Raw genomic sequence first — 21948 nt, 5'->3', positions numbered from 1 at the left:
AAGCCCACACACCCTCACCTACTTATAGCGTGTCCTGCAAAACCACTAAGGCAACAAGAACATGCCAACACATCTACCTATTTTCTACTATTAGAGGCTTATGTTGCTTATACATTAAATGTCTGTGCCCTGTTTAAAATGTTTGCATTTAAATTTAAGCTAACAGCAACAAAAGATTTTTGAGCGCACCATTTAAGCTAGATATTCTTCATAAGTTTATCTTTTCCTATACAGGCTGGGTTCACTCAACACAACAAGCCAGAGTATGGGTTGTCATTTTATTGTGGGTTGTTGTGTTGTATGAACCCAAACATGCTAATAAATCATGGTTTGTTAACCATGAATAAGCCACAAAGAGAACCCATGATTTGTTGTTAGGTTGTGAACTGTGGGTTGTTTGTAGTTAACAAACCATGGTTTGTTAGCACAGCTGGATTCACACAATACGCCACAATTCAACAGCAACCCATACTCAACCTGTATTCTGGCTTGTCATGTTGCGTGAACCAGATCACAATAAGCATCTGGGAAACAAAAGCATGAGATGTGCAGATCACTGCATGCAGCAGTTGTACATGTCTTTTGATCTGCGTACACATGCTGGGAAACAGTGACCAACCGCGGCTTGCCAGTACATGAAGAAAGATATATGCAGGTGCACTCTCTCGTTTTATGTTTTCTTACACAAACGCTTTTTGTGTAGGAAATTTTAACTGAAGCTAAACACAGTTTATTATTAGGAGAACTGAATAAAAATGAATTTAACAGCTGACTACAGGGTACAGACTATTTCCAACTGCCATACTACCAAAACCTTATCCTAAAGTTAGTCAACAAGTTATATTGCGGCTTATATAGGTATACATACCTGGGGTTCTAAAAAACTCCCTTGAAAATACCGATAGTCAATATCCTTTCCTCTAGGAAGGTCAACAGTAACTTTCCATAACAGACTGCAGAAAAATATTTTTGAAATCATTTTAGAAAAAAAATACAGGATGCCTGTCAAAGATGTTTCTTTAAAAAGCATTTGCTGTGCATGCACATATATACACAATGTGACTTTTGACTCCCCCCTCCCCCCGGTTCTGTTTCAAAGGGCCATTCTGACATAATACTGGAAGTCACAGCTAAAGGTTTTAAAGTATCCATGCAGTAAGCTCCATATGGAAACACTACACAGAAGATGAGCAACAGTCCACTTTCCTAGCACAGTATTCAGGATCCAACAAGGACCCAGTTCACAAATATATTCAGAAAAGGCAGTCTCCATGTAATGTTTTCAGGTGGAGCCATTAACATGATTACTGTGGCCCCCAAGCAGCTTCTCAAGTGGCACAGGAGGCTGTTGTTAAGGTAAAGAAAATGAACAAGAAGCCTGTTGTATGCATAGTAGAGCTCACTGTGCAACACACTGGATAACAGCCCTTGACCTTGGGATATTTAGTGGCTCAAAGACATAAACACTAATGTTTAACCAAAGGCACTTTCCAAAGGCTTCACTATATACTTGGGAGTGATTATTGGTCCAATCAGAAGATCCAAGACAGCAGTAGTACTAGGGGATCACACCCTCAAAGTATTCAGATAACCAGAGGAGGAGGCCCACAGGAAGAAGAGAGGAGAGATGTGTACAGCAGTGGATGTGGAGGCTATGTCTACATCTGGGAACACTGAATAAGGACCACAGCTGCAAGCACAGTATGAGCTGCTGAGAGAAGGTATTTCTAGTTCAACCTCATGCCCTAGCCCCAATCCTAGCAACCTCTTGCACATGTAAAGGTTGCTTCCACACAAACAGTGAGCTTTGATGAACCAGGGTGCTCACGTTTCTTTTAGAAGCTACGCAAACAAAACAAAGGATGCTATTCAGAAGGGGCTGGGGAATCAAATAAAAGATGACTTTTTGATATAGTCTATGGGCCACACAATTGTGTTACGTGGACAGACAGGTTTTTCCCTGAAGTACTTTATTATAAGCACACTAACCCAAATATGAGCCATGCAAGTGCTTAAGCAGCATCCAGGTACACATCAAGCACTAATCAACCTCAAGTGATACTTTTGCTTTCTAAAATGAGGCATACAGATGCTGAGGCAGTTAAGAAATAACACATGAACTGTATAGTCAGTGTTAACCAGCCTGTTTGTACAGTTAAGAAGTTCTGCATGCACCGCTAAAAGAAACTTACACATCACCAGCCTCATCCTCCGGCTGAAGGATTACTGCACATTGGGGATTCCAATTTCCCAGAGAATTGCAGCTTCCGCATACGGCAAAAACCTCTCCTAGAAAGAAGAGTGTGCATAAGAAAGTGCACAATAAAGCCTTCACATTACGAACTTTTGCCAATACTGAGCAGCCTATTAACAACATGTGCAGACTCAAAGGTAAACAACTTCTAACCTGCTTTTCTATTAAAAAGATTCAAAGCACTGTCCAAAATAGTAATACTATACAGGCAGGAGGGGAAGCATATGTGCCTGCCCAAGGCATGGCAGACCTAATTTTTCAGGGTGCAACCCTATGCATGTTTAGATAGAAAGAAGTCCTACAACTCCCAGCATTCCCCAATCAGCATGGCTGGCTGGGGGATGCTGGGAGTTGTGGGAATTTTTCTGTCTAAACATGCATAGGATTGCACCTTACTTTCTCTCTAAGCCCAGTTCATTGCTCAATAACAGGGTGCTAAAAGGCTCTGTGAATTGATATTATATGAGTAAACTTCTGTTAGCAGAGAGCTCGTCAATAAATTCTTAAATAAAGCTTAACACCAATGTAATTATAATGCTCTTGCTAGAACATGCTTTTCTGCCGCAATGAAGCGTTCATATCAGGAGATGAAACTAATAATTTGTATTCTGAACCTGGAAAGTGGTGACTTACACATTTGCTTTCTTCACTGCAGCGAAATGTTCACTAAATTACTTGATGTACAGACAGCTCTGTACAGATCCACAGGGGGGAGCAAGAGATACACTGATATCCCCAAACTGTTTGAACAAGATCCTGGTGTGCTTTATAAGTATGTACACGGATATTCATAAATTAATAGTCATGTAAGCATTTATATAGGTCATGTGTACTAGGCTAAAAGTCAACTGCCTGTTATCTGAGACAGCAACAACTTGTCCGCTGCTAGCTGAGTTTGGGACATTATATAATATTTCTGAATATGCTATCTTATGAAATAAAAGGATCAGTAGCTGACTTGGTCAGCACAGCTGCTGTGAGAGCAATGCAAGGTAAGTTTCACTAGCAGAAAAAACCTTACCAAGATTCTAGGAATAGAAAGGGCTCCACACTGGTGTAATAAAAGGGGTAGACATGAGCACAGAGGCAAGAACTGAGGGACAGAGAAGCCACAGAGCTAGGAAGCTACGTGAATAGGACCAAATAAACAGAGTACTGAATAAAAAGAGTGTCTGAAGGAAGAAGAAAAGAATACAACTGGAATGAGAAAAACAGTGGTATTGAAGTTTGGAATGTGCACATGGGTGAGAAAAAGACAAAGGGAAAGACCTGAATTTTATTACAAGCCAAGCCCGAAGGAGTTCTGAAAGTCCAGGTGGCTTCTAATGGGCTCACCTGGCACCAGCCCTCTTTTCTGTTCATTCTCTCTTTCTCTAAAACATACCACTGTAATGGGGGGGTGACTGTCCAGGGAAGATGAAGAAGCCACTTCAAGTCACACAGAGTGTCCATTAATGCTCCCTGTCCTTCAGCAGAGAGTTTGCCACCACTGGAAAAAGTCCTGCTCTTTAACTCCACCTGAATATGGTGGTGGGGCCTGGTACTGAGCCTCTGCAGATCCCAGCACACAGGAACAGGACAATTTGGACCATGAGAGACAATTCAAGGAAAATAGCCAAATACTTTCAAAACTTGACTTGCCCCCTAGGTCAAGATTTGAAATTGAGGAATTGCAAGTTGTGGCATACTGCCTACTCTGTGTGTGTCCATTCCACATGCGGCTACAGTTTCAGTAGCAGGTACAGGGAACTCTGATTTATGACATCCATTTAATGTTATCGCAAAGTTTATCATTCCTCACAAGAAAAGTGGCCATATTAATGAAAGCCTTTTAAATGAATGCCCTTTAAGAGTTTTTTTTTTAAAGAAAGGCAGCCAAGGAATTTAACATAAAATAGCCTAGTAGTTGCAAAATAGCAAAATCCCAGTGCTAAGAAACAGATTGGTTTCAGTGTTTACTCAATGGATCATAGCTCCATTAAAAAGTTTGTGTGTGTGTGTGTGTGTGTGTGTGTGTATACACACACACACAGATTGTGGTGGACTAAAACAGTGTCATCTGGGAGGTTGCCTAGTCACAGGCTGTACATTACAATATATCATAGAATAAATGTGAAGTAAAATTACAACTGCTTGGGGCTGGGAGAAGGGGAAGGTGTTGGAGCAAAACACTGAAAGCAGCATATTTTCTTTGAGGGAAGCAGAAATTCAGTATAGGTGGAAAGAGACAAACACTGAGCCTATGAACAGAAGAATCCATTAGCATAAAAGGGACTGTATAGGCATGAAAGCTGTAAACTGCAATAAAGAGCCAGCAGAGCCAAAGGGGCATTGGTTTCACACATCAAGCTGACCAATCAGACATATCTGGCAGGTCACTACTAAACAAATATTTGGAAATGTAGCAGAGCTCAGGAAAGCTCACCCTATTCATTAAAAAATGAATCTTCACACACTTGCTTAATACAGAGCAGGTTACGTTACACCCTGTGAAAGTCTTCTATATGTACAAATCTGTCTGTGCAAGACAAAAGAAATCCAGTTTCCCCACACATCCCACCTCCAAGTATTGCACATGATGTATAGTTATTACATTTTAAGATGTAATTAAGTGTAATAATAATATGTAATAATAATATGTAATATGTATTACTTATTAAGATGTCCTTCCATTTTTCTTGTAAAACTGCAGTAAAAGAAAAGTGTTTTGTACCTGGTGGTGATATTCCTCTTATTGCAAAGGTAACCCGACAAGGTGCCATACTTGTGAAGGATGTTCAATGGCTGCTGTATCCTGAGGAAGGGGGGGAAAGCATTGTTTTAGGAGTACTACACTAATTCTGTATATATCTTAATAGATGAACTTATTTATTTTATTCATTTATACCCAGCCTTTCAAGATAATAATTCTTCTAAAGGCAGCTTGTAGTACAAGTAAAGAACAATTACTGAGAATTCAGCAGCAGAAACATTTTAATACAGTATCTAGGAGTCTGTATGAATTATTCATAGAAATCCTTGCAGAATGAAAGGTTTTTACTACAAGTCTAAAGATGGCAAGAGAGGAGGCCTGTCAGGTTTCCCTGGGGAGGACACTCCACAGGCATGGAGCCACCATTGAAAAGGCCCTGTCTTTGGTACCCGCCAAGTTAATCTTAACTAATAAAATGCCAAAGAGTGGGGTCTCTTTGATCTTAGGGCTCAAGTAAGTTCATGTGGGCATAAGTGGGCCTTCAGATGATAACCTGGCATTAGGCCATTTATGGCTTTAAAGGTCAGTAGCACTTAAAATGAACCCAGAAACAAACTGATAACCAGTGTCACTGATGTGGGATCAGCATAATGTGAGCTCGCCACCTTGCTCTTACCAGCATCCTGACAGCCACATTCTGGACCAATTGTAATTTTTGAACCGTTTTTACAAGGTAGAATGGGAAAGAACATCATAGCAGTCCAATCTGGATGTAAGCAGTGCACAAGTGACTGAGGTGAGGTCCACATTTTTCAGATAGGGTTGCAGTTAGCAAATCATGTGCAGCTGGTAAAAAGCACTCCTAACTACTGATACACATGCATCCAGAGATAGTGCTGGGTTCAGAAGAACCCATGAACTGTATACTTTCTTCAGAGGGAGTGCAACCCCATCCAGAAAAGGCTGAGCAACTTCATTCAGTTCAGAAGAATTCCCAACCAACAGCAGTTCTACTTAGTCTGAATTAAGTTTCAGCTTATTCATCCATCTCAGAACAGCCCCCAGACACCGGTTCAGAGTTTCCACAGGGTCCCTGAGATTAGTAACAGAAAATGAGGAATAGAGCCAAGTAACATCAGCATAGTTATGACATTTCAGCCCAAACTTCCAGATTACCCCTCCCAGCAGTTTCACATAGAGTTAAATCACATGTGGGACATAGAGTGGAACAATACTTCTTCAGCACCACCAGAAAGGACTCAGGGCAGAATAACAGTGCCCCAAGTGCTACTCTAAAGGAGACCCAGAAGCATAGATAATGGTACTGAAAGTTACTGAGAGATCCAAGAAAATCATCAGGATCATACCCCCCCTATCTCTAACCACAAGTCATCTGCCAGGACAACTCCGCCTGTTTCTGACCCCAAACCTGGCCAGATACCAGACTGAAATGGATCTAATTAATGAGTACCATTCAAAACTGCCTTAAATCCTGTTTTCTGCTGAGAAGCTTTTAGTACTTGACTGGATTGTGCACCCCCCCTTTTTGTTATGAAAAGCCATTTATCTTTAAGAAAGAGCATCACATTTAGTTAAAGTGAGCAAAATATGTCATTAATCTTCTTATTTGAGTAAAAAAAGTTAACCAGAAAAGCTTTCAAAGTATTAGTTGAACATAAAGAGACACCGATGTCAGCAGTGTCTGCTGAATGAACTTTTAACAACCCAGTTAGAACTGAACTGTATATTCCACATTGGCCGTTTTCCTACTCTACCAAGAAAAAGTGTCATCAGATTTCTTCATACCAAGGAAAAGTAAATGAAACATTTGATGATCTCTAGACTGAGTGAGGTCACTAACTCTGAATTCCAAAGAGGACAGCTTTCTTGAATGGGTGTCCTACTGTTACCTAGTGATCAGTACCTCCTTTTCTATAAACCTGTTGTGGACCACATGTTAGACAGATGGACAATTTTTGGCTAGCCTTGGCAGCAAATAAAAATGTATGGTCACCACTGACCCTTTCCTCACTTGGGCAAAGCACAGGGCCTTTGCCTGATGTCTAGCTGAGCTACAAAAGTACTAAGATGTCTTACTGCTTCTTTTGTAGTTGTTGTTGTTCAGTCGTTAAGTCGTGTACGACTCTTCATGACCCCATGGACCATAGCACGCCAGGCCTTCCTGTCCTTTACTCTCTCTCGGAGTGTGCTCAAATTCATATTCATTGCATCGGTGATGCTATCTAGCCATCTCATCCTCTGCCGTCCCCTTCTCCTTCTGCCTTCAATCTTTCCCAGCATCAGGGTCTTTTCCAGTGACTTTTCTCTTCGCATTAGGTGGCCAAAATATTTGCGCTTCAGCTTCAGTATCTGTCCTTCCAATGAGCACTCAGGGCTGATTTCCTTTAGGATTGACTGACTGGACCTCATTGCAGTCCAGGGGACTCGTAAGAGTCTTCTCCAGCACCACAGTTCGAAAGCATCAATTCTTCGGCACTCAGCCTTCCTTATAGTCCAGCTCTCACAGCCATACATTACTATTGGGAAAACCATAGCTTTGATTAGACGGACCTTTGTCGGCAAGGTGATGTCTCTGCTTCTTACTATGCTATCTAGGTGTGCCATAGCTTTTCTCCCAAGGAGCAAGCATCTTTTAATTTCATGGCTGCAGTCACCATCTGCGGTGCCTCCAAAGCCCAGAGTGAGGTCAGGTCAAGCCCTCCACACTTCTTCAGAGTTCCAGGCTTGGAAGAAAAATGAGGGTTCATTCTGTAATCACACATACCTCCTCTAACACTCAAGCTAACACTCCTCTAACACTCTGGAGTCCCTCCAAAGTCACTTACTGTCTCTAAGAGGGACATTTATAACTATCCATCCACATTTTGCATACAAAGTATAAGAAGTAGATTAGCCCAATATAAAGAAGGGGCAAACTGCCTCATGAACTACAGTCCCTAACCAAAGCAAACAGATATAGAATTAATAAATGCATATACCAGAGGTACATGTGCAGTGGTAATGGACTGGGAAAATCAAGAAACGCAACAGTTCAGCTGAAGAAGCAACAAGAGGTAATGAATAAAAAGAGCAGAAAACAGCAGCAGGAATCTCTGGGCTGTTAAGGAGGAAGGACTAACAGCTGTTGGATTTTAGGAAAAGAGGAAGACCAACAGAGACTTCTTCATTTATGCACCACTTATATCAATGGTGCGCTTTCTGTTGTTGCTGTAGTTTTATATCCTGGTCTTCAGAAAAGAAAATTTTCAGAGTGGGAAGCAAGATTAAAAACATAACAGAACCCAAGCCAACATAAGTAAATGAACAGCAGCGCAAAAACAGCCTCTTATTGAAAACAAAAGTAAATGACTCCAGTGCTAAAATACCTAAACGGTCAGGGCAAATAAGAATGTCTCCACCTGGCACCAAAGCAACCTCAGGCCCAGTGCCATGCAAGCTTCCTCAGCAAAAGCACTCCATATCAGGATGCCACCATAAAAGAGACCCTATTCCCAGTCACCACCCACATCACTGACTCACATAGCTCCAAGAAGCATAAAAGCAGGCACAAGAGCAAAATGCATGAGTGGAGAGAAGAAATGCTTACTTTGATTATGCTCTATGATACTGCAATTACCAATTTTCTGCAGAAAGATACTAAAATGCAGCAACACTGAGGAACGTCACCTGAGCCTTGTTATCTGTGATAAGGATGGGGAAAGGATGGGAATCAAGTTGAATAAAATATAGTTTCTGGTTACAGTTGTTGTTTTTAAATCCAAGCCTAGCCTTAAAATTGTGTTAAAGTGAAACAGGCATGTATCTGTGGAATTACATGATTTCCACGAACAGTGACTCTTAACTGAGAAAGTCAAGGGAGTAGCTAACATTCTGCACTTTGTGATAGCAGCCTTGGCATGACTGGACCTTTAATTTCTCTCAACAGATAGCCAGCAGAGATAAGGTAACTTGCTTCTATAGAAAAATCACAAGGTATTTTGCAGCTGCAGTGATGCAATGCAATATTATAACCTACTCAAGTTCAACTGGCATATGCACAACATGGTATCAATGTAGAATGCTACTGAAGCTGATTTCTTCCAGTTAAAATCCCTATTGATTAGAAATGCTGGACTGAACTATAGAATTAAGAAGACTGATAAGCTTTGAAAAACACTTACTAAAAAATATTAGTATGAGAACTTAAGCCCACTAACTGGGAAAGCATGGACTAAGTATTTAGGATTAAGCTCATCTGATGTTTTGATTCCCTAGTCAGGAACTAATTTTCAATTGGGCCATATTTTGAACTGAGCAAGAGCTGAAGGGCCAGGCAGAGGCTTTGAGCAGCTGCAAAGACTTTCCTGTAGGTACTGCAGCAGCTCTGTACTATTTGCTGTGTCGACATGCTCACAGGACTGAGCAGCTGAAAGAAAGAATAAGGGAAGGGCTCTGGCAAAGCTTCTCTTTCTCTTGACAGTGCAGGAGAGCCAGCTAAAGAGCCCCTTTGCCTGTGCCTTAACTTGGGAAGCAGCAACTGTGGTCCATAATAGCACAGGTGGATGGGGTAATCTTTGGGAACAGGAATTATGGTGGGGAACCAAGTTGAAAATCTTCGGGGGCTTGATTTGTGTGACCTCCCCTCAGAGGCCTCCAGTTGCCTAACCCTACATTAGTACATTTGTACCTGAAAAATCATTCATTTGTACCACTATTTCAACATAGTTATTGTCTAGGATGCTCATTTATTCTTGGCATTATTGCACTACAAGCATTTCATAGCATTTCATAGTTATCAAGAGGAGTTCTAATCAGTCGACTGCAAAGTTGCCTATATTAGAACATTAGAGAAAATCCTTTTTTTAATTTTTCCAATATGAGATTAACAGACACAAATCTCAAGCTTTAAGTCATACTATGCTCAGATCCAACTGGTATTTTTAAATCATTAAATAATCAGAAAACCATTTCAAATGCCTCAACAGGAATTGCTATAATAACCAGGAAAAGCCAATATACTCTGCCCTCAAAGCAATCATCAAATGAACTGCGTCACCAACTAAATTTAAGTACTGGTTACAACTGCAGTTTATATTGCTATCCTTAAAATAAATACGCCACCTATATTGAAACTCATATTTATGTTCAAATTCCACGATCCTAAATGAATGTATTAACCCTGTTTGAAATAAATGCGACTGAGGTGTGCATAATGGGGAGAACCACAAACTAATAAATCCCAGTGGTAGGGTGTCCTGTGGAAAAGCTCTCAGGTACAGATTTTCTGCCTTTTTTTAGTCTGCTTCAATCAGCAATCCAGGATACAACCAACTGAAAACTTCAGCTTTGAGCACTGCTGAGACACAGCAGACTGGCTGCTAACTCATACAGGCAGCGACTCAGAATTGCCATCATCTGTGGTTCTGGACTAGGTCCACTAGCTGATAGCTTGAAGAACCAGGAGTTTCAGATACATAGACATCCCCAATTTTCTATGCAGGACAGTGACAAACCATGATGAACATCTTATCTTTGGGGTGCTGCAAGGCAAGCTGTACATTTGTAAGAAGGGGCACGTCCACATGCATGAGGGAGCCCCCCTTTGGAAAATCACCTTCCCAGTCCAGGGGTTTAAACTCTTGGGTATCAAGCCACTGTTGGTCACCAACGCAACTGGAGCCTTAGCAGATTCAGAGAGCATGATAACTTCATGCTTATCTGGGACTACATCAACTTGCTGGGCTTGGCCAGGCAAAATCCTTTACTGGGGCCCAGTGAGAAGCAGTTTGGGCCCCACTTCCCTGTCCTCTCTGATGCTTATAACAGGAAGATCCACAGTTTGACCATGGAGTCAGACAGATACTTTGGATACATCTCCTTTGTCATGGCTGGAATGCCCCGACTTTGAATCTATCGCAGAGGCTCAACTGTTGCACTTGCTGGAGGTGAATGCTGTGGGAATCAGCACTACAGTAGTAGTAGTTGTGACAGGGACTATGGGCCTTTGCTCTTTCACTGATCACCAACAAGGCGGCAAAGGACTACAATAACAAAGAGAGCGTTACCCATCATAGCGTGTTGGAGATGAGCCGGAGGTGAGGCTCCACATTCCAGATGCTCTTCACAAAACTGGTGGATGAACTGGACTATAGCAGCAGCAACCAGAAAGACAACAAGACCTCCTATCAAAATGAAGCCTAAAACCAGTTATGTATGTGAGCTGTGGACCCAGGGATGCACTGGATGGCGCTCATGAATTGGGCATCAAGGAGAGAGCCTCCCACCAGAATCCAAACAAAATCTGGACTGAGAATCCAGGACCTTCATCTTGCCTGGCTCTATATACCGGGCTGGGCAACTTCAGAAGGTCCAGGGAGCATTTCTCAGCACCCCCACAAGTCACACATACATGCGTGGGCACAACCCCCCCCCACATGGCATCAGCAGTGGCTACAGAGCACCCAAAAGTCAAAATTAGCTTGTTTGCAGCCACTATGGATGCCACCCCCCCCATTTTTAAATTAATTTGTGGGACAGCAGGGGCAGTGTGTTGCCCACTCCTATTATACACCACCTATTGGGTGTGGAAAGATTTGAGTTGGCCTTTTCCTCTTTAGCTTCACAATTCTACTGATGTTGGGAACCATATGTAAGCTGCACTGTGCTCCCTGGAAAAAAATAAATATAAATGCCAGCCCATTTTCCTTTTGTGTCAGGTCTTTTAGATTGTAAGAACAGGGACCATCTTATTATTGATCTTTGTAAGTTGTTCTGGGAGCCTTTTGAGGGTGAAGGTTGGGGTAAAATGCTTCACATAAATAATACAAGAAGGCAATATGACAAAATCAGCTCCTCTGATACTACAAGGAACTCTGACAAAAGGGCAATGAAAAGAATCAATATAAATGTAAGTCTAGATTTTGTGTACAACACTGTAATATTAATCTTTTTTTAATTACCTCATGTACTGACACAAAATATTGTTTTCCCTACAATACAGAGAAAACATCTAACACACCCCACTTTAATGAGTTTGATAAGAATGTTATTCTTCTAATCCTTAACTTCTGAAGAGTTTTTGTCCTAACATTTTTAAGGATAAACAAGGCTCAAAAGGGTACTTCATACTTCAGGCATCAACTTCATGAGCTTTAATACAGTCACTTTTTTCCCAAGATAGACAGCTGTTCCATATCAGCTGCCTACAGCAACACAAAACTCTTTTTATCATAACGTACATTACATAATGTGGAAAGACCTTTAACACATTTCCTCCTCACCCTGTCTGCGTGTCTATAACAGATGCAATAATTAAAAACTCTTCACTAGAGTACTTCTCTTAGGCTGGCTTTTCCCCAGCTCCATGACAGCTTCTTATGAGAACTTGGCATCCTCCCCATACATTCTGCAGTACAGGGCAAACAAGAAAGCCAGATCAACGTCATACCTATTTTCCCTTCTTCCTCTGCAGAGCTGGTCAGATCAACCAGGAACACCATGAATTAACCCAGTACCTGTCCCATAGTACTCTGTAGAGCTAGAATGAAAAAGGAACTACCTGACAAGACCCAACAAACTGTTGAGGAAGAAGTTGGATCTGCTACACACACCAAGCTCAATAGGAGGAGCGGGAGAGAAAGAGCCTAGCTCTCACCGACACTGACATGGTCAAAGTCTGAATTGTACTACATCAGATTGGAGGTGGACACTCACATGGTTGAATGTTCCTACATATACATCCTGTCACACAGAAAATTGTCATGTCAGAGATAACAGATCTAAGCTAGCCATCTTCCTCACATGCCAGGGTTTTGTTTTGTTTTAAAGTACAGGGAATTCTTTTGGCATGGAGAAGTACCCAATCAAGCAAGTCCCCACCTGCAGTCTGAAATGGTACAGGCTAGACACAAGTTAGGACATCCCCCACACCCACCAAGTGTAGGGGGATGAGATCTTGAAATAGGGAAGACCACCATCTTTAAAAGCCTGAAGGATTTATAAATAGGAAGAGAAGGGGCACCTTATTCCATGTAACTCTACAAAGCTTTAAGTTGAAGGGGCAATGAGGATAAATCCCCCCCCCCATACAGAATGTGCTTCTCTCACTGAACCTTACAGGTTTCTGGCAGAATTGCACTCTCCTAAACAGAGAACCAATGTAGTTTAGATGAGGACCAGTGCACTAGATAACACTGATTCTGTATTCTCCTTGGTGGATTACACCAATGACATAATTCTATTGTTTACCTTTGTCAAACAGAAAGAAAGAATTGCCAGATGAAGAGGACAGGGCACTGTGCCTCTGACAGTTGTGTAGTAGAGACGCTGGTGCATATTTCCTCTCTCCACACAGCAAACTGCATCTGCTGAAATTCCCTCTTCTACACAGCTATTGAAATTGCAGTAACCCTGCTATCCTCCTTTAACATTTGGTCATTCTAAGGACAGAAGGTGAAAGATGGCCACACACAATAAATAATTTAAGGGCGCAATCCTATGCATGTTTAGAAAGAAAAAAAGTCCTAGAAGTCCTACAGCCATGACTGGCTGGGGAATGCTGGGAGCTGTAGATTTTTTTCTGTCTAAATATGCATAGGATTGTGTCTTAAGTCAACTCCCGTCCTGCAGGTTGGGATGGAAAGAGGATCATGAGCCACCTAAGGTTAAAGACTACTGGCATACTGGAAAGAGCTTAACCAAGGAGAGTCCAATTCAAATCCCCCATTGTCATGGCACCCACTGGGTGGGTGACCTTGGGCTCAGTCGCCACCTCTCAGCCTAGCCTATCTTGCAAGATAACTGTGAGGAGCAACTGAGGCAGGGGGTGGGGGGAACACCCTGACTTTCTTAAGGAAAGGCAGCACAAAAATGTAATAACCACAAAACAACCATTTTATTGAGAATGGGGCCATAGCTCAGGGGTAGAGAACATATTGAGGATCTGTTGGGCAGTGTAGTGGACAATACTGAGGTAGACAGACTAATGGTCTAACTCAACAGAAGGAAGCTTCCTATGTAACAAGCAGCTCCTGGTGTCGGAAACACCCTTGCGTGGTGGCACAACCACACACCAACACCCAATCACTTTCCACACCACTTCAGCCCTCCCAAGCAGGGCTGGGTTTTTTGCTTTTGTTAAGGAGTGGCAGGTAAGGTCTTCCACCCTGAGGGTGAAGGAAAGGGTTCGAATCTTACCGTTAGCAATTTGCCAGGCAGGAAGCAAGGGAATTACCCCGGAACAAAATGAACCCGGAACGGTATCGGGGAAGGGGAGACGGGAGGGAGCCGCAGCATCCCTCATGAATGCAGGCAGAGGACAAAACAGCCGCTGGACAGCCGCACACAAAGGAGCCCTCTTTCAGCGGCTTGCCCCCTTAGCTTTGCCGCCGCTGGCGGCGTCCCCACGGCCGCCCCCTTTTTGGTCCCAGCCCCAGCTTTGCGGCTAACCTGTCCAAGGAGGGGGATTGTGAGGGTTTCGTATGATGGATGATTGATTATGATGGCGGCGGCGGCGAGTCGGTCTCTCGCCCCTCTCAGGCAACTTCCTTCCCGCAAAGCTCGGGCTCTGGGAGAAGGGCGGCTCTTCACGCCGGCGGTGTTGGCGAGATGGAGGAGGAGGAGGAGGAGACGCGGTGCTGCGCTGCTGTTTGCTGACGACGGAGCCTCTCCCTGACCCAAACCGGTTCCAGCCGCCCGGCCGCAGCCGCCGCTGCCGCCGCCGCCGGGCGGAGAGAAAGAGAAACTCCAGCGGGTACCAGGGGCACGTGACGGGCGCGACCAATGAGGAAGCGGAGAGGGGAGCGCGGGGAGAAAGACCGGCCGAGAAAAGCGGCGGCGGCGGCAGCGCGCGGGGTTTCCTAGAAAGCGCGGCCTTGGGAAAGCCGGCAGGGGCGGGGCGTAATGGGACAGAATTACCTGGAAAGGGACGGGCAGGGTGCTTGATTGTGTATGAGGGGGAATGAAAGTGGCGGCGGCGGCGCGCACACGGCAATGCGCAAGCCTCCGAGTGTCATAAAACTGTTCTTCAGCGTCGCTGCCAAGCCAAGCAAAAATCACAACGGCGGGCTGGCGGGCGCGGAGGGAAAGGAAATGTTCCTGGCAGGGTCGTCGCCTGAAGAACTCCAAAGTAAGGAGCACTTCAGGGGGCGGGGAAGTGTCGGCACATGCCCCCACCGCACACATTCGGGGAACAGGTCAGGAGGGCTGCACGGGCTAAGCCCAACGCTAGCGTGCCCGGCGGCCGTGCCGTCCTCACGTGGTGGGCGAAGCCTGACGCCGCGTGAGTCGACTTGGGAACGCAGGAAGCTGCCTTATACTGAGTCAGCCCCCGGTCCATCCAGCTCAGTACTGTCGACGCTGATGGGCAACCGTTCTCCAGGGATGCAGGCAGGATTCTTCCCAGCCCTACCGCGATGCCAAGGACTGACCATGGGACCTTCGGCATGCAGACATACCACTGAGCCACAGCTCCTCCCATAAAATTCACACAATGGAGCTTTCTTCGCTCCTCCCCGCTGAAGCTCCCGAGTACCCCCAAATCTGCTCTGGAGGGTCCCCCATTCCTTTGGAGCAGATTTTATGGGCACATTGGGGGCTGCTAGAGGGGAGAGGAAATTACCCCCCTCCCCTTTCTTCTGACAGACGCTATTCTGTTAGCGACTCCCGCTAACTGGATACCACCCTATACACAAATAGCAACGTATGTGCCCAGCAGTCCTCCATGCCAGAGGGAACACTGATTTGTCCAGAATCTCCCCTCACGTGGAGAATCTCTGCTTATGTACACACCTGGAGTCCCTTCTCACAAGCCATGAATGTGTGGAGGATGTGACCGCTGGGTTTGTCAGGAGGGGTGGTGTTGGACTAATCTGTGTCTGAACCTGCCTACTTACTACAAGATGGCATTGGATGGCCGTACGCATTGGATCATCCCTATTGGACTGTGCCCAGAGGTACAATCCTATGCAGGTTTAGACAGAAAAAAATTCCCAGCATCCCCCAGCCAGCAGGATTTTTTTCTGTTTAAACATGCATGGGATTGCACCCTACCACTTTTTTTTTTTTAACTGAATGACTAAAAAGACTGGGAAAATAAACAGATCTTCTCCTGGCACTGAAAAGACCACAACCTAGGTGCCAGGCAAGCCTCTTGGGAGGGGAGATTCCAAACTGGGGTGCCACCACTGAAAAGGCCCTCCTTATTGGCCTCCCATCTCACCTTATTTGGTTGGGGGACCCAGAGGAGAGCCTCAGAAGATGACCTTAAGGTCTGGGCAGGTATATATGGGGAGACAATCCTTCAGGTAACCTGGCCCTAAGCCATTTAGGCCTCTAAAGTTAATACCGGCACTTTGGATTGAGCCTGGAAACAGACTGGAAGTCAGTATTCATGTCTTCCCATGAAGACACCCCAAGCTGCCAGTGTGACATATTTATATTGTGCAACTCTGCCAACCCACCTGCATTAGCACAGCTATGTGATTGCAATGGCAAAAGTGGGTGGGGAGAGGTGTTCAAGGACAGATGCATGAGTGGCCAGTTTAGTAGGCACCCTATCCACAAAAATGAATCATTCTGTCAAAATAAAAAAGAGCCTTGCAGCATTTTAAGGACTAACACATTTGTTATGGCATAAGCCTTTGGGATCTAGTGCCCACTTCATCAGAAGCTGATGAATTTTAATGAAACGATGAAGGTGCTCATGTGATGGAGATATAATAGAAAGGGTTTTTTTAAGGTGGACTAAGAATTTTTATACTATTTTCTTTGTGACACGTACTGTGTGCCTACTAGCCAATACAGCCTCCCACAACCTGATGTCTTCCAGATGTGTTGGACTACAGCTCCCATCGTCTCTAACCATTGGCCATGCTGGCCGAAAATGACAGGAATTGCGGTTCAGTGCATCTGGAGGGCACCAGGTTGGGGAAGGTTGAACTAGAACATTAAGCTAATTGCGTATGAATTTTTGGAGTTTGCTTCTTGAAACAGTTTGTTTTTATTGGCCTATCTTTCAAATACCTGTAAATTTCTGATCCCCTTAATAAATCTATCTTTTAACTTTTTATGCCAGAAGCTTGCATCTCAAGGGGTTGACATCTGCTCTCCAGTCCTACTTGTGCCCATGTTCAGCTTGTCCTACTTGGATTTGGGGCATCTTCTCTAGTTGCAGGAGGTTCCTTTCTAACTGAGTGTGAATGTTCAATATGTATTTGGGTTCAACCACGGCAACATAGAGGAAGGATTAAAAGTCAGGGCTAACTTCAGACAGCACCTTATTCTTGTTTTACAAGGAGTGATAATTAGGTGGTGCCAACATCCATCATTTCAGATTTAAAATCCCTTTTTAAGTGGGATAGATTGTAATTACTTTTCCACAGCACTCATAATCATATCCTGTGTCTCATTCGATATTTAATTAAAACTGCTGCTAGTGCTAAGTTGACCTGTCAAAGCTGCAGATCCGATTCCACCACCAGACAAAAGTTTCTAAACAGATATAAGAGGCCCAGTCACAGCAGGGCTGAGCCAGTATGGCAGGTAGATTATATTCTTTAGTCAAGGAAAACCCAAATGCTCACTAATCTTAAAGCAATACGGAAGAAGTTTATTTCACCATTACAGCTAATTACAGCCAACTCTACACTGGCTGTTCAGGCTGTGTTATATCAATCAAGATTAATTTATACAAAAACAACAAAGAGTGTTGTGGCACCTTAAAGACTAACACTTTTATTATGGCGTAAGTTTCCATGGACTATGGCCCATAAAAGCTTGTGCTATGATAAATTTGTTAGTCTTTAAGGTCACAACCCTATGCATGTTTAGTCACAGAAATGTCTAAAGACTTCTCAGCCCTGATTGTAGTTTTGCAGTACAAGAGAGAATACAAATTATATACAAAAACCATAAAACAGAAATGTCACGCTTATACCCACTGGTTAGGATTTTCAAATGTATCTATCCTCTTGTGTCATGGAAAGGTATCTTAATTCTTTTACATGCATCAAAGATCTTGAGGTTTATCATGCAAGGCTTGTAACTAAAGCATATTGTGTGACAGTATATTTTATTCCATAAAAACCCACTTGATTTGTATGGCTGGGCTAGAAAGAGGGATATGTACAGGCAGATGTATAGATGGAGTGACTAACTCAGTACCTTGTTTATACAAACCATATTGAGATAAGCATTGCATGTACTTCCTAGGACATTTCTGGAATTATACAGAAAGATACGTGCTTAATTCAACTATAATAAAATGCTTTTCTTAAGGATAAACAGAATCCTGCTTCTACGATTTGTATAGATTCTGTTTGCGGTCATTACTTCACTGAAGGACAATGCTTCTATTCAGTTTATTGTCTTATTTCTGTATCCACTTTTTAAAAACTTACATGCATTTCAGACAAGGTCTCTAAATACTATAGTTGCAATCCTAACCTCTTCCAACCATCAAGGTTTTGTATTTAAAATGCTGAATAAATTGATCTACATCAGCATTCTTCAAAATGCACTGCTAGCCTAAGGTGGAAGGTCACATTTGAAATATAATTTTACAATAATGAAGCTAAAGAAAGAGATCCTTACCATGTGAAAAAGTGGGTGTAGCTTAATTCTCATTCTTAAGCATAGATTAATTGACATGGAAACAAATATTTTGCTCTCTCCTCTTGTCCCTGTAGACAAAACCATAGTAACCTTTTCTCATACTTATAGAACAAAGCAAGGAAAAACAACACAGTGACTCAAACCAAACCTGTCCTTTTAGCTTCCTCTTTGTTTTCCAGTGGTGATGTGTTCTTTCATACTCTTTCCTTTCCTGAAATTTATTATTTTTAAAGGAGTACATTCTTAAAGGATTATACTGGCATCCAGGATAAGGCGGGTCATAACACTGAAGTAAATATCTATACACTAATAGAGATCTTAGTGCTGCATGAACATATCCAAGGGGACTCTGGGGGCTGGAGTGGAGATCATACAAGGCTTGCCAATAATTCTGCAAAAAATACTGTGGTGCATAGGGATGTACAAGAATTTAATTTCAGCTTGGAAATCACTTGAAATACACAGTTCACTATCGCCAACAGGAATGGGAGCGCATGTTGTCAAATTTCTGAAACTGAATTTACATTCACAAAATGTGCACTTTAAAAATGCACACTTTTAGAAATGCACACATCAAGAAATGCACTTAAAATGCACAACTTTAAAATACACAGCTTTTAAAATGCTCAATTTAAAGTGGGCATTTTAAAAAGTGGGCATTTTAAAAAGTGGGCATTTTCACACTTAGTCAATGGGGGAAAGTGCACACTTTTGAAAAATATGCAGTTCTCCCATTTGAATGAGCCAACACCCCCCCCCCCCAACGAGAGTGAAAGCAAGCTGAACTTTGAAGTAAGGTTCAGAGAATGTCAGCAAGTGCAAGCATCCCTGGTTCTCCCATCCCTAGTGGTACAACTGTACCAAACTGACAAGAACCATTTCTCAGCCATTTCACCCACCTCAAAACACATAGTGGAACCAGGAGGTCAGCATTTGGTGGGACATCACTCCACAACTCATAAAGGAAAAGGTTCAGTCCCCCCTCCCACACCGTTAATCATTCCCCAACAAGGCAGGCAGGACTGGTCACAATGGACAGGTGCTCCCCCCCAACTGATTGAAGGATTTGAGGAAGTAGTGCCAAAAATCACAGCTGGAAAGCTGCATCTAGTCAGTGTAGCCAATCAGTGGTGTAGTGGAGGCAGGATTCACAGGGACACAGCCCCGGCACTTTTTCATTAGCAGGGACTCTGATGTCATCTGCCACCCCCCTCAGAATTTCCTGTTCCCTCTGTGCTTAGCTGAGATCCTCCCTGTAGCTGTGGGGGGAATGAATCTTCCAACCAACAATATATTGTTCCATGTTGGAATTCAAAGTATTTGGGATGACTTGGTCTGGAACGAGCAATTAAGACCTGGTGGAGAGGAAAGCTCTTAGAACTGGTTTGTTGATATGGATCGACACAGCTGCCTGAAAGTTTTGGACTGCCCTTGGGGACTGTCACAATGAGCTCCTGCATTTCCAAATTTACCACTACAGCAATGTGTGTGTGTGTGCGCGCGCGTGTGTGGTGTGTGTGTGTGTAGTTCAGTCCAGCTGGGTGTGTGGATATTTCTGTTGGAGGGAGAAGGGAGAGATATAATGAAGGAGCTTAGGGAAGGCTAACAGGTAATGTTGGGGTGCTAAGTGAGTGTGCAAGGGGGCTGTTTAAATGAGAAGGGATCTGCCCATGAGGGCTGAGTTGAGAGAGCTTCTACAGAGTATCATATTTTGAAAACCTAAAATGTTTGTGTTTGAGTGAGTGAGTGAGTGAGTGAAAAAGATTTTAACACCCCTGCATTTTTTCTCAGACGTCTGACTGAAATACCACTGCCTTACTCTCAGCTGCACTGTTTTTGGATCCCAGTTGAAGGCTGTATATCTTAGGAGGTTGTACAATCTTAGAAGAGGGCGTGGCTGTGAGGGGGTGTGGCTGTGACTGTCACGAAGGGACCCTGCACTTCTGAATGTGCCACTACACTACTGTAGCCAATACTCAGGAAGATGGACTAATCTAGGGCTGGGGTCAAGGGTAGGTATGGTAAGGTACCTGCAGAGAGCCCACACTCCAGCAGAGGTCCACTGACAAGAGCCCCCAGGAGTTGCTCCTCCTCTTCACCCTTGCAACCTGCGTGGCTCAGACGACAGAGGTGATGAGAAAGAGCAGCAGCAAATGCCACTGCCTACTGGCTCTCTGTCTGTCAAGCAAGCAAGCAAGCAAGCGGTAACAGTGATGAGAAAGAGGAGGAAATGCAATAGCAGCTGGTGACAATGGCAGTGAGACTCACTGAGGGAAGGGTACTATTGGGGGTTGGACCTGATGGTCTTATAGGCCCCTTCCAACCCTACTGTTCTAGGATTCATTGAGGGAGCCTTGCCCAAAGGCCCTCCAAAACCTGCAGCCAACAATGCCAATGGCCTTCTTACCACTGGGGGAAAAATACCCAGTATGTGGCTGATCCATAGAGAGAGAGAGAGACTGGCTCTTTGAGGTAGGAGGCTGTGTGCTAGTTTGATGCCTCTTTAATAGACTGATTTCACCCACAGCTTCTATTAATCTCCATTCAAATTTACTTTTTATTAGCACACATGTAGCACAGCTAGCAAATGAGTTGTGGCAATTCTGGAAAGGTCTATGTGTTTGATTACAGCATAGAAAGGCTCTTATATGCCTCTCCAACATGCTGTGCTCATGCTTCCCGCTCCCTTGTCTCTCTGTATTTTGGGTGAGGGTGGGGACCGGATGTGTATTGTTATATACACTGGAGTGGCACTATCTTATCCTTTGGACATGATTTGTGGGATATTTGCCAAAAAGGCTGGCAACCACTGGTTTACCAGATAACAATAACCATGCATATAAGTTATGGCCTATACGGAACATATCGAGTACAAACAGACCTATGGCTGTGGATCTCATAGAATCATAGGGTTGGAAGGGGCCCTGATCCATGCAGGAAGCCTGATTCCCAGGCGGTCTCCCATCCAATTACTAACCAGGGCTGACCTTGCTTAGCTTCTGAGATCAGACGAGATCAGGCACATCCAGCCCTTTGCTCTCCCAGGTGTGGGAGAAGAGAAAGCCTGTGTAGCTGGAGTCTTGCAGGCGTGACATTGTGGTATGTCAGGGATGGGAACCCTTAGGGCCAGGGGCCAAATCTTGCCTTCGTGGGATGTCCTTACATCCTCTCCCTTTGCAATCAACACACTCCAGGAACGCAAGGCTTCAGGATAACACTATTAGTTAACGACTAGCTTCTTTACAAATGCAGGTTCTCGGAAACTCTCAGACTGCATAGAAACAGCTAATCCACAGATCTACAAATATCAATAGAGGAGACGAAGTGAAACTTAGATAAGTTGCCAGCAGGCAAGAACTACTCTGGTGGCTCCCTCCTACACTGGCTTCCA

General features: G+C 43.7%; 1 protein-coding gene and 1 pseudogene across 5 annotated transcripts in view; one reads left to right on the top strand and one right to left on the bottom strand.

The window, feature by feature from the left end:
* The window catches only part of GPCPD1 (glycerophosphocholine phosphodiesterase 1), a 63100-nt gene extending 48427 nt beyond the window's left edge, over positions 1-14673 (bottom strand). For 3 of the 5 annotated variants that reach the window (XM_084825464.1, XM_084825473.1, XM_084825435.1), the window contains exons 1-4: positions 14394-14673; positions 4968-5048; positions 2193-2289; positions 869-953 (exon numbers count right to left, since the gene is read on the bottom strand). Coding sequence is in view for 3 of the 5 variants with exons in the window: in XM_084825435.1 (XP_084681561.1) it covers positions 869-953; positions 2193-2289; positions 4968-5016 (231 nt within the window). In the remaining 2 variants the exon portion in view is untranslated. Of the gene's footprint in view, positions 1-868; positions 954-2192; positions 2290-4967; positions 5049-8553; positions 8575-11011; positions 11088-14393 lie in introns of those variants that run through there. The other 2 variants (XM_084825446.1, XM_084825457.1) reach the window with 2 other exon arrangements.
* On the top strand, positions 5685-11147 carry LOC146358999 (purine nucleoside phosphorylase pseudogene; annotated as a pseudogene).
* Positions 14674-21948: the final 7275 nt, after the last annotated feature.

This window comes from Heloderma suspectum, chromosome 1 (genome assembly GCF_057233095.1).
Source record: "Heloderma suspectum isolate Gila_16-S chromosome 1, 16-S_ref, whole genome shotgun sequence".
NCBI lineage: Eukaryota > Metazoa > Chordata > Lepidosauria > Squamata > Helodermatidae > Heloderma > Heloderma suspectum.
The sequence above is the reverse complement of the archived record's forward strand: the minus strand, read 5'-3'. Positions and strand labels throughout refer to the sequence as shown.